The following is a 13,467-nucleotide window of genomic DNA, read 5'->3' on the forward strand; positions in this document are numbered from 1 at the left end:
GGTCAAGTTTGAATTTGGTCATCATTTGTTTGATTATAGCTTACAGAGGTATCCCTCTTGAACTTTGAAAAAAAATCAGAATTTTTTTGTTTCCGTTCATTATTTCCCCAATGGTTGTACATATTCAACTCAAATTTGACATATTGATACATCTTTGGAATAAGCAGTTCAAGTTCGAATTTGGTCGTGGTTCAATGATTTTTGGACAAAGTTATTTCTCTTGAATATTGGAAAAACTTTGATTTTTCAGTTTCAGCACTCATACTTTTGTAGAAATGTATGTAGTCATTATTGTGGCTACAAATATGCAATATGCAATTAACAAAACATTAGCACTGAATAGTTTCAGTACCTTGAACTTTGTATAAAAATGGTTTGTGGTTACATTGAATAATTTTAAGGGTTTTGAACTAAAATTGAAAAAAATAGTTTGTGCAAACAAATTTTGAACTAAATATTGTAACATCTGAAATTTTGGCTGCATGTGGGGACATCTGTGGCGTGACGACACATTTCTAGTTCATGCTTATTTTTTGTCCATACAGTAGCTCATTAGGTATTGTATAAGGTATTCACTTGAAACTTAGTCTGAGCTCTCAGTCTGTCCTTCCGTCCTTCCGTCCGTCCAACTGCTACCATTGGACAGTTATTTTGTGGCTAGAGGGACAATAGGTAACTGTTCTTTCTCTTTGATGACATTCATTCTGTAATGCTTTTATGTGGCTATTTTCTGTTGTGTGGCTAAAAAGAACAATTGAGAGAACAAGAGAGTAGCCACATTATTACTGTCTCGTTAGAACAGCTGTCCATCTGTCCTTCCGACCAACATTTTTGTCCGGAGCTTATCTCAAAAGTATTTGAGGTATCAATTTGAAACTTCATAGGTGGGTAGATCATATTGAGGAGGAGTGCAGTGCACAAGAATGATACCACTACCCTGCATAATTTTTATGCCCCCCTTCGAAGAAGAGAATGTATATTGTTTTGCTAATGTTGGTCTTTCGGTCTGTCTGTCTGTCCGTCGGTAGACCACATGGTTTCCGCTGATTATCTTGAAAACTGTTTAGCACAAAGTCTTTATATTTTACATAGTGATTGGTCATAACTAGTAGATGACCCCTATTAATTTTGGGGTCACTAGGTCAAAGGTAAAGGTCACAGGGGCCTCAAATGTCAGAATATTTTCTGCTCATTATCTTGGTAATAACTAGTAAATGACCCCTATTGATTTTGGTGTCACTAGGTCAAAGGTCAAGGTCACAGGGGCCTTGAATTGTAATATGATTTCAGCTCATTATCTTGAAAGATAATTATCACAAAGTCTTCATATTTCACATAGTGATCGGTCATAACCAACAGATGATCCATATAGCTTTAAGGGTCACTATATAAAAGGTCAATGTCACAGGGGCCTTAAATGTCAGAATGGTTTCCGCATATTATCTTGAAGACTTTTTATCACAAAGTCTTCACATTTCACATACTGATTGGTCATAACTAGTAAGTGACCCCTATTGATTTTGGAGTCACTGTGAAAGGTCAAGGTCACAAGGTTTTTGAATGTTAGTATGTTAGCTTTAAGCTCCAGACAAAAAGTATGAAAAATAACAAAGGGCAATAACTCAAAAATTTTAAAGGGTAGAGTTATCATTCTTGCGCACAGCATTCCTTCTCAATAAGATAAATCCACCTATGAAGTTTCAAGTTGATACCTCTAACACTTTTGAGAGAAACTGGTTATCTCAAACTTGACCTGTATAAGGGACTTACATGTGACTTGTATGTGACTAATGTTGTGACTAATGTTGAGAAAAAAATGGCTGAAAGTGACATATATGTAACATTATTTCCTATAACTGACTTAGACAGGTTTTCTAGTTGATTTCTATGTGACATAGTTCTATTACAAGTCATGTATAAGTTGCATATAAGAAACATGTAAGTCACATAAATTCATTTTGGTAGGGAAACTTATGTGGAAACCTGGTTTGGATTGCTTATGGGGTCAAGGTCATTGTGACTAGAAATAAAAAATGGTTTCCAGACATCAACTAGAGTAAGCAATTAAATCTTGCAATCATACTTGATATAAAGCAAGCTTGTATGAAGACTCCAGTTGGGATTACTTTTGGATTGCCTGGGGTCAAGGACACTGGTACTAAAAACGGAAAAATGTTTTCCATGTGGTAACTTAAGACTTAAGAATTAGATATTGTAATCAAATTTGGTATATAGCTAGCTTATATGAAGACCATGGTTGTGATTGCTTTTGGACCCCCTGAGGTCAATAATAATAAATGTTACTAAAATAGAAAAATTGTATCATTCCTGGGCAGGCTGTGAATTAGTTTACCAGTACTTAAGTTGCCTTCACTTTCTCAAGGAACTGATAACTTCTGTACATGCAAAAGCAGAGGTACAATGCTAATGACAATGGAAAGGATTTCATGCTCAATCACAATTCGAAAGTGACCTGCACTATCTGGGAATTGAACCAGGATTGCTAGATTCCCAGTCAATTGTGCTAACCAGACATTCATTCTTGAATAAACATATTTATCATCAGGAAGAAATAAGCTAAAAGTTAACAGAAATTATATGTAAACCAAACTTTTACACATTTTAACTTGAGTGTACATCTATATCTTATGTTTTTGATTTTTGTGTCACCTCTACGGAGTAGTGGCGACATATAGGGATCACTTCTCCGTCGTCCGTCTGTGCGTCCGTCTGTCCGTCCGTCACAAAACTTGTCCGGACTACTCCTCATAAACTACTGGTGCAATTTCATCCAAACTTTACAGGAATGATCAGTACCAAGTCTAGTTTTGCATATTGTCAGCATTTTCCGGTTCAATGATTTTTGTCAGAGTTATGGCCCTTTAATAATTTTTATTTTTAAAGTGTGTCCGGACTACTTCTCTTATACCGCTAATGCAATTTCAATGAAACTTTACTGGATTGATCTGAATCTCAAGTCCTTGTGCATATTGAACGGGTTTTCCGGTTGAATGATTTTTGGACGAGTTATAAATTTGATAAAAAGGTGTTTTTTTCTGTGTGTTGCCAGATACACAAAAGCTTGTCCGGACTACTCCTCATAAACTACTGGTGCAATTTTATCCAAACTTTACAGGAATGATCAGTACCAAGTCTAGTTGTGCACTGTCCGTCTGTCTGTCACAAAACTTGTCCCAACATGAAATTTGCATCATGAGGCGACACATGTGATCACTGATCGCTCTTGTTTATTAAAATAAACACTACTACTACATGTGTTATTTCAATTAAATATTGGTTATGTTCTTGAAATATGTTCATTGAATTTCAGTCAGGAGGAAACTACATTTCATCCTTTTCATATATTTACACCTGCAAATGTAATTGAAATCAAGATTAGAAAAGAGTCAAAATAAAGTTTTCATGACATACAGAATATGCAATGAGTCAAATACAAACAAGCACAGTAACATTAACCAGAATATTTTTGCTTTGTATTAATGTTTTACATGTTTACACAATGGATGTGAAACGGCAGAGAGAAAGGTTTAAACCAGACTACAAAGTTTACCACAATTTAACATCAGCTTCCATGACAATAGAACATTTTCTTGAGGCAAATAGAGGTTTTGTAAGATATGTAGAACCTGAAAAATATTTATCAAAACTTGGAAAAAAACAGCATGTTTTACGTGTAACAAATTTTGAAAATGTTAATCTGAAGAATTCAGATCGAGTTAAAGTGCTTTTGTCTTTTGGTGAACATGCAAGAGAATTTTTACCTGTTGAATCATTATTTCAAATGCTTAAAAAGTTACTCTTTAGTTGGCAAACTTCTGAAGACCCTGATGTAGATCTGAACCAGTTAGATATATACATAGTTGCAATAGCTAATCCAGATGGTAGACAGCATGTTGAAACATCAAACAATTATTGTTGGAGAGGTACAAGCTCTGGGGTAGATTTAAATAGAAACTTTGATTGGGAATTTGGAGGAAAAGGCAGCTCAAAAGATCCCTCTGATGAAGAGTATCGTGGAATAAAACCATTTTCAGGTAGTTAAGTTCATGTAGATAAATTTATCTTATGTTTAACTTTATTTTGTTTCTGAGATAGTGTTAGTTGCTTATTAGTTATCCCCATCAAATTCTTCCAGTAACAGGAAATTTTGCTTATAGACAGTTATTGGTTCTATTTTGATTCTAAATAAAGTCAGCCTGTAATTATACATTGACAGGAATCTGATGTTTTTTCTACCAGAACGACTGGAGTTATCATAAATGACTGTGGTGATTAATGTCAAAGGAACTTGAAACACAATCAGAACTAAATGGAAATAATGAACAAGATTGTTTTTAAAGAACTTTGACAATTCTTAATTAATTAATTATTAGCAAAATTATTGAAATTTAGTTATCATTATTATTTTATTTAAAGCAAATGAATGTTATATTACTCAAGCAAGTTTTAATGTGATGGTGGCATATAGCGATTCACTTGTTTGTGTGTGTATTAGATAATAACCTTAAAAAATCTACTCCTTAAAAACCTGAAGTCAGATTTCAACCAAACTTAAGAATTGTTCCTTGGGTGAAGGGCTTCTGAAGTTGTTCGAAGAATTTGATTCCATGCTGAAATCTGGTTGCCATGGCAACCAAAAGGAGTAATAGAAAGAATGTAAAAATACCACAACATTATCCTTTTGAACTAAAAAGCCTAGAGCCTATGTAAATTACAGTAGAACTTCTTTGAGTCGAACTTTGGTAAGTTGATTTTCTCTATGTGCCAAAGTAAAATGTAAGTCCCAGTTTTTCCCCTTTTTATTCTTCATAAAAAAAACTATACACAACACGAAATTTTATGTGTAAAAGGTTTTTTCATGGTCCGTATAGAATTAATTGAATAAGTGGCGGCATGGTTAATGCGTCAGACCAGTGATCTAAGTATTGCTGGCCATGTGGGTTCAAACCCCATCAGGTGCAAATCACAGTCATTACCTTGAGCAAGAAACTTTACACGTATTGCTAAGTACTGATAGGTTCCTGAGGAACGGATTCGAGAGACAGTTCCAATAAGCTTATAGCTTCTAACACAATCAAACTAAAATAAATTGGTATAAACTAATAAATCCAGTACAATTTACCATAAATAATTGGAAGTCCGTCAATTATTTTGACACCTTCATAAATATGTATATAGTTAAAAAAAATTCTTTAAAACTACAAGCATATTTAGCATGAATATTGTCTAGAGTGAACCTCTGTTAATATTATTCAAATTATAGCTTTTGGTAAAAAGTGGCACTGCCCAATATATTGGCTTTTTTTCAAAACATTCCCCTTGCTATGAAATAGTCCAACTCATGAGTTAAATAATGAAAGGGAGACAATACATATTGAAATATTTTTAGTTAACCTGAGCACAAAGTGCTCAAGGGTATGCTATTGTGATCACTCAGTGTCCAATTTTGTGTGTCTGTCACTCTGTGTGTTGTGTGTTATGAATGGCATTTAACGTTTTCTTAAGACAACAGCTCCTCCTATACATATTGGCCAATATTGTTTAAATTAAGCAGAAATGTTCCTGGCATGAACGAAGCTCTTTAAAGTTTCTTCAAAGAATACTGTTACATGCTAAGATACAGCTTAGCATGAAACATCTTCTTGGGATGTCTACCAAGATTGTTCAAATAAAAGCCGTGGGTAAAAATTGAAAATGTATAAAATAAAAAACAAAAAAACCCAAATTCTTCTAAAAAGCATAAGAGCTAGAGCTTTAATATTTAACATGAAACATCTTCTAGTTAGTGTCTACCAAATTTGACCAAATAAAATCTCTGGGGAAAAATTGGCACTGCCCGTGAGTGTCATTGATTATCCTTATATGTATATAGTAAAAACATAGTAAATCTTCTTCTAAAAAAGCCAAAGAACTAAAGCTTAGATATTTAGCCTGAAACATCTTCTAATAGGTGTTTTCCAAGTTTGTTCAAATAAAATCACTGGGTTCAAAATTGGCCCTGCCCCAGGGGGTCATTGATTTTCCTTATATGTATAAAGTAAAAAAAAAAAAAAAAAGACCTTCTATTATATTAAAGAGGCTTTAGCTTAGATATTTGGTATGAAACATTGTCTGGTGGACCTCTACAAAAATTCTACAAATTAAAGCCTTCGGGTAAAAATTGCACCGCCATGAAGGAACATAGATTTTCCTTATATGTATATTGTAAATAATTAAAAACATTTCTTCTCTAAATCTAAAATCCCTAAAGTTTAGTTTTCATAGCAAATTGCAAGCCATTGACTTTTCAGAGCAAACTATAATTTTTCATAGCAACCAGTGACTTCCATAGCAAACATTTCCATAGCAATGCATAAATCTTCACCATAAAATTGCATAGCAGGCACTGACTACTGGAACTGTTGTTTTCCGTTAGCAATTGCAACCAGTAAGTTTTAACACATGCACTATTTCAGATACAAATATGAACATTGTGATATAATTTTAAGATTCAGATTTTATACAGTCGACTCTCGTTATCTCAGAGTCATCGGGTCCAAAAAAATGTCGAGATAAAATTTTTTCGAGATAAACGTATTAGGTTTGAACAAGGCAGTAACTGATTTTTACAAAGGCATGTGCATACCTTAAGTTGATAAAGTCAACCTGATTACCGTTTAAAATGACTTGTGTTTCGTCAAAAAAAATATGTACATTTAACACATTCAAAACATTTTTATCCCCCGCCGATGGAATCGGGAGGGGGATATAGTTTTGGCGTTGTCCGTCCGTCCGTCAATCTGTCCGGACTAGTTCTCTGCAACTACTGGCTGGAATTCAACGAAACTTTATGGGAATCATCAATATCAAGAGGAGATGCGCATATCGTCGGCTTGTTCCGGTCAGACCCTTTAACTCAGAGTTATGGCCCTTGATTAGTTATGTAGTATGCATATAGGGTAAAAATCGTTTCCGCACTACTTCTCTGCAACTGCTGGCTGGAATTCAATGAAACTTTATGGGAACCTTCAATACCAAGAGGAGATGCGCATATCATCGGTTTGTTCCGGTCAGACACTTTAACTCAGAGTTATGGCCCTTGATTAGTTATGCAGTTATAATGCATATAGAGTAAAAATCGTTTACACGCTACTTCTCTGCAACTACTGGCTGGAATTCAATGAAACTTAATGGGAATCTTCAATACCAAGAGGAGATGCGCATATCATTGCCTTGTTCCGGTCAGACACTTTGACTCAGAGTTATGGCCCTTGATTAGTTATGCAGTATGCATATAGAGAAAAATTGTTTCCACGCTACTTCTCTGCAACTACTGGCTGGAATTCAACGAAACTTTATGAAAACCTTCAATACCAAGAGGAGATGCGCATATTGTCGCCTTGTTCCGGTCAGACACTTTAACTCAGAGTTATGGCCCTTGATTAGTTATGCAGTATGCATATAGAGCAAAAATCGTTACCGCGCTACTTCTCTGCAACTACTGGCTGGAATTCAATGAAACTTTATGGGAACCTTCAATACCAAGAGAAGATGCGCATATCATTGCCTTGTTGGGGTCAGACACTTTAACTCAGAGTTATGGCCCTTGATTAGTTATGCAGTATGCATATAGAAAAATATTTGTTTCCTCGCTACTTCTCTGCAACTACTGGCTGGAATTCAATGAAACTTTATTGGAACCTTCAATACCAAAAGGAGATGCACATATTGTCGCCTTGTTCGGGTCAGACATTTTAACTTAGAGTTATGACCCTTGATAACTTAGGCAGTATACAACCAGAGCAATAATCGTTTCCGTGCTACTTCTCTGTAACTACTGGCTGGAATTCAATGAAACTTTATGGGATACTAAGAGGAGATGTGCATATAGTCGCCTTGTTCCGGTCAGATACTTATAACTCAGATTTATGGCCCTTGATTAGTTATGCAGTATGCATACATCTCATTGGCATTTCCAGATATTACTATTTAACACAAAGTTATGGCTCTGTTATTGCCCTGAATATTTATCAAGTTCAAAGAATATTACTGTTTATGCCATGATTAATATATAAATAAAGCCTTATGTCTTCAGTTGTTGTGTTAATAATAACCAGAACTCGGCGGGGGATATAAATTCAACGAATTTGCTTGTTTTTTCATATTCTGTATACCTAAGACCAAATTAGGTATAACAAATTTAGAAGGAAGCTGGTAAAATAAGATTTAGCTTCTTTTAATGAGATAACCGCCGTTGCTTCAGTCAGTGCTTCAGATGTAGGCTGCAAAAAATGTGCTCTGTGAACTTTTAATTTCAACAAGAAATACTTAAAAAATTCCCCTGAAATTTGTCATACGTGTTTATGAATGTGTAATGTTTGAATATATATATACTTTTTGTAAGAAATAAATTTGCAGTTTTTGTGGAAATTTGGAATTTATAAACATAACTGATATTTCAATTAAAATTTCAGATATGTGTATCTTGCCTAAGGCGGATTTAGCTGATCAGTGTATACCAGGGATTATCCAATATATTAGGTGTAGCCTACATCATAAATATAAGGCAATTATCACCAGCCAAACTTGATCATTGTGTACTAGAAACATTGAAACAGCTAGACATACTTAAGCAATGGACCTTTCAGGTATTTCGTAGCGGAACATTTAGCCACACCTTTTCTATTCATTGCTAGGTCAACTGCTCACAAACAGTATCACAAACATAAGCATGTGTTCTTTTGTGCAAACCAGGTCAACCAGTAATTATGTATAATCCCAGTGTAGCAATTGGATAACAAGTTAGCCAATTTACATAAAACTGCAAACACTGGAAAGGTCCATATAGGGGTACTAGAGGGGGTTGTGTCATTGAAAGACGAATATGGGACACAAATGATTGAATTCACCTTCATAATATTAAAACTTTACCTCAGAATGTATCAACAAGAATAACAAATTTTGAACAAAGACATAATCCCAATATAAACAGTGTTAATCCTGACAATTTGAGAAAGATCACATTTGAACCACTGTCTGTTTGCAAAGGGCAAACTAAGATTAAAGTATGTTGTCACAATTCAAGATCAGTGAAAAATAAGAGTTTGGCCTTTTCTGATTACATCATATCCAATGATTTTGACATCATCGCTGTGACAGAAACGTGGCTTGGTGGTCCTGGTGACACAGCGTGTATTGCTGAATTAGTACCTAGTGGATACAAAATTGCCCATGTTCATCGCCAAGGTCGTGGTGGTGGAGTAGCGGTTATTTACAAGGCACCCCTAAAACTTACTATGCTTGCATCCAGTCGCAATTATACTAATGTTACCTCATCTGAATATATGGACTGCAACATCACTGTAAAAAAACTTTTCTCTACGATTAGCTGTGGTATATAGGCCGCCTCCACACAAACACAACAGCTTTAAGACTAGTACATTTCTTGATGATGAATGGCCAACATTTCTTGCAAACTTTACAACTGCTGAGAACGATATTATTGTGGTGGGCGATGTTAATTTTCACCTGGACAATCTTTCAAACCCTAACACCGCAAAATTCAAAAGTGTCTTGGAAGCGTGTGGCATGCGACAACACGTCACTGAACCAACTCATGTAGCAGGCCACATACTAGATGTGCTCATTACCAGAGATACAGACTCAACGGTATCAAATGTAGAAATATCTGATCCTGTACTCCCACTCAATAATGGAAACACGTCTCGTGATCACTTCGCTGTTGTATTTAATGCTAGTGTATCAAAACCACCACCAGTACGAAAAACTGTGACTTACAGAAAAATAAAATCAATAGATGAGTTTAAAACAGATATTTTGACATCAGATATTTTAAATAGTGTTTAAGAAAGCTCCAATGTTGATGAACTAGTTAATGCCTACAACAACGGCCTTTCTCTCCTTCTTGACAAACACGCACCCCTTAAGTCCAAGAGCATTGTTGTAAGACCAATGAATCCGTGGTATTCCCAAGAACTACATGATGCTAAACATTTAAGACGTCAGTTAGAGTGAAAGTGGCGCTTGACTGGATTTAAAATAGATCACTTAATTTATAGAAACCAATGCGCTGTTACGAATAAGCTTCTAAATATGTCCAAAGTCAAATACATGTACTACACTGAGAAAGTAGAGTCATGTGGTCGTGATATGAAAAACCTTACTAAAGTGACCCGGCATTTGATGGGTGCAAACACAGATGTGCTGCCATCTGGTAAATCTGCAAACGTTCTAGCACAAGACTTTAGTGACTTCTTTGTGGATAAGGTTGAAGGCATACGTAATGGTATAGCCAGGACCAAGTCTCACCAACAAACAGACAATGTTGTCCCTGAAGCACCTTTAATGGAGAGCAATTTTCAAACATTTCAGTAGTCTCTGATATGGAAATTTCAAAAATTATTCGCAATTTGCCAAACAAATTCTGTGAACTTGACCCCATTCCAACATGGCTGATGAAAGATTGTTTAAATGAACTATTACCATTGATAACAAAAATCATAAACACTTCACTTGAGAGAGCCTATGTACCACCCGCTTTTAAAAGTCCTAGAGTCAGACCTTTAATCAAAAGTCAGGGTTGGATCAAGAGGTTATGAAAAACTACCGTCCTGTATCTAATTTATTGTTTGTCTGCAAAATTCTCGAGAAAGTTGTCGACTCCCAACTTGAAAGACACCTATCTGCACATAAACTTCATGAAGAGCGTCAGTCTGCTTATAGGCAGTTTCATTCAACAGAATCTGCCCTATTATGTGTACAAAATGACATTCTCCGTTCTCTTGATCAGAATGAAGCTACTGTTCTAGTAATGTTGGACTTATCTGCTGCTTTTGATATGATCGACCATAGTACCCTCCTTTGCAGGCTCGAACAACACTTCGGAATAGTAGGCAAACCTTTACAATGGATGAAATCATATCTGTGTGAGTGTCATCAAACTGTCTGCGTCAATGGTGAACTGTCAAAACCTGTATGTATGACATTTTCTGTGCCACAAGGGTCAGTTCTTGGTCCGAAGAATTACATCATGTACACCAAACCTGTGGGCGCGATCTGTCGGAAGCATAAACTTCAACATCATTTCTACGCTGACGATTCGCAATTGGCATTTAAACCAAAGGAAGCCATTTCATGCAATGAGACCTTGCGACGGATTGAAGCATGCCTGAATGACATCATACTATGGATGAGTAATAACTTTCTGAAACTCAATGCGGACAAAACAGAGGTGATCGTCTTTGTACCAAAACGAAGTGATGTTGAAGATCTTACTGTAAGAGTCGGTGATTCTGTAATAAAACCATCAACAACAGTTAGAAACCTTGGCGCCGTATTGGACTCTCATTTAGACATGGAACAACATGTGAACTCAGTTTCTCGTTCATGCTTCATGAAAATACGACAAATAGGTCTAATTCGTAAATACATGACTGTTGATTCAACCAGAACCTTGATAAACTCGTTTAAGTGACATCAAAATTATATTACTGTAATTCGTTGCTATATGGATCTCAAAAGTATGTTCTCAACAAGCTCCAAAATGTTCAAAATACGGCTGCTCGTGTTATTACCAGGACACCGCGAAACTGCCACATAACCCCAGTTTTAAAGGAACTACATTGGCTTCCTGTGCACATCAGAGTCTAGTACAAACTTCTTACATATGTGTTTAAGGCACCTACGTACATACGAAACATGCTAGACATTTATACCCTATCCAAACAACGTAGGCCCCAGAAGGATTGTTTAGCACTTGTTGTACGGCGAAGTAGGACTGTGACTTATGGTGACCGTTTTTTTTATGACAGCAGCCCCTAAAGTATGGAATGCCCTACCTAGAACACTTAAAAGCTGTGAAACTCTTACAGTGTTTAAGAGAGCACTTAAAACTCACTTATTTAAGAGGTTTTATTTGGACTGATTATTTTTAAGGTTCTTACCTGAATTTTATTATTTATGTGGGTCTTTTTAACTTTTTTAAAACTACATTTGATTTGAATTTGTGACTTGGGCGATATTGATGTTTTAATTTGTTTCTTTTGTTGTTTTTTTTTTCTTTTAAACATTGTATCATTTATTTGGTTATACTGTACAGTACTTTTGAACGTGTCAATGTGCATGAAAAAAGTGCTTAAGAAGTTTGGTATATAATAATAATAATTCCCTTGTTACTGGATATACACGGTGGATATGAGATCATGACCTCTAGCAAGAGAAATGATCTAAGCACATTATATGGACATTATGATTAACACCATAATTATGTGTAATGATGATTTAAATCATAAATATTTTTTCATTTATTCAGAAATTAATAATAATGCTTAATTGAAAAGATAGTATTAAAGTAAAATAACTGTAACTGTATTTCAAAGTTTGATACAGCTATGTAATACAGTAAATACCAAAACTTTTTATCAAGTAAGAATACCTTTATTTTGAATCAGTTATTATACTACAACCTTTGTATATGAATATTAGACACATCTGCACATTGTCTTTCATTTGATATGCTGAAATATTACCTTGACCCCCAAATTCACTAGACACTGCGGTTGCATTAGTTTTGCCAAAGGTCATTTACATAGAAATGGAAAAAAAAAGCTCTCACCTGAAGACAAACTATTATTTGTGTCAGGGTCAGTGTAAACAATAGGGGCAAATATTGAACAACTATGGTAGAGGACCTATAGATGATATTATATATACCAAATATCTAAGCTCTAAGCTTTGTACCTTCAGACAAGAAGTTTTTTAAGTTTTTACTATATACATATAAGGAAAACCTATGACTCCCGGGGCGGGCCAAATTTAACCCCAGTGCTTTAAATTGAACAATGGGAGTAGAGTTCCACTACACAATGCTTCATGCCTAATATTACCTCTAGCCTTTGTCAATTTGGAGGAGAAGATTTTTAAAGTTTTTACTTAATATACATAAAGGGTAAACCTATGACCCCAGGGCGCGAAACTTCAACCCCAGGGCTATAATTTGAACAATCTTGGTAGAGTTCCACTACACAATGCTTCATGCCAATTATTTAACCTCACTAGCTTTTGTCAATTTGGAGAAGGTTTTTTATGATTTTGACACTAGAGGCAAAACTCGAACAAGTTTCATAGAGGACCTATAGATAATATCATATACCAAAGAAAACCTAAGACCCCCAGGGGCAGGGCTAATTTTGTCTCCTGGACTTTAATTGTGCCCCACTATAAGGGGGGCATTTAGATTTACCCTTGTCCATCTGTCCTTCCGTCCATCTGTTCTCATTTTGTGTCGCACATAGCTCAAAAAGTATTTGACCAAGAGTCATGAAACTTTACAGGAATGTTGGTCAGCATGTGTAGTTGTACACCTGGCGTTTCGCTTGTTGATTGTGGATTTATCCAGTATTTCTAGAGTTATTGCCCTTGACTTAGTAAAAACTATTCCATTATGTT

At 35.4% G+C, this 13,467-nt stretch overlaps 1 protein-coding gene across 5 annotated transcripts in view; it reads left to right on the top strand.

Moving 5' to 3' along the window:
* LOC132719314 (carboxypeptidase A5-like) overlaps nt 1-13,467 on the top strand; it is a 70,942-nt gene that overhangs the window by 38,054 nt on the left and 19,421 nt on the right. For all 5 annotated transcript variants that reach the window (XM_060703083.1, XM_060703079.1, XM_060703081.1 and 2 more), the window contains one exon: nt 3,332-4,055. In XM_060703083.1, coding sequence (XP_060559066.1) covers nt 3,443-4,055 — 613 coding nt within the window. In that variant the 5' untranslated portion in view covers nt 3,332-3,442. The remainder of the gene's footprint in view (nt 1-3,331; nt 4,056-13,467) is intronic.

This window comes from Ruditapes philippinarum, unplaced genomic scaffold (assembly GCF_026571515.1).
Source record: "Ruditapes philippinarum isolate M1 unplaced genomic scaffold, ASM2657151v2 ctg399_1_1_1_1, whole genome shotgun sequence".
Lineage (NCBI taxonomy): Eukaryota > Metazoa > Mollusca > Bivalvia > Venerida > Veneridae > Ruditapes > Ruditapes philippinarum.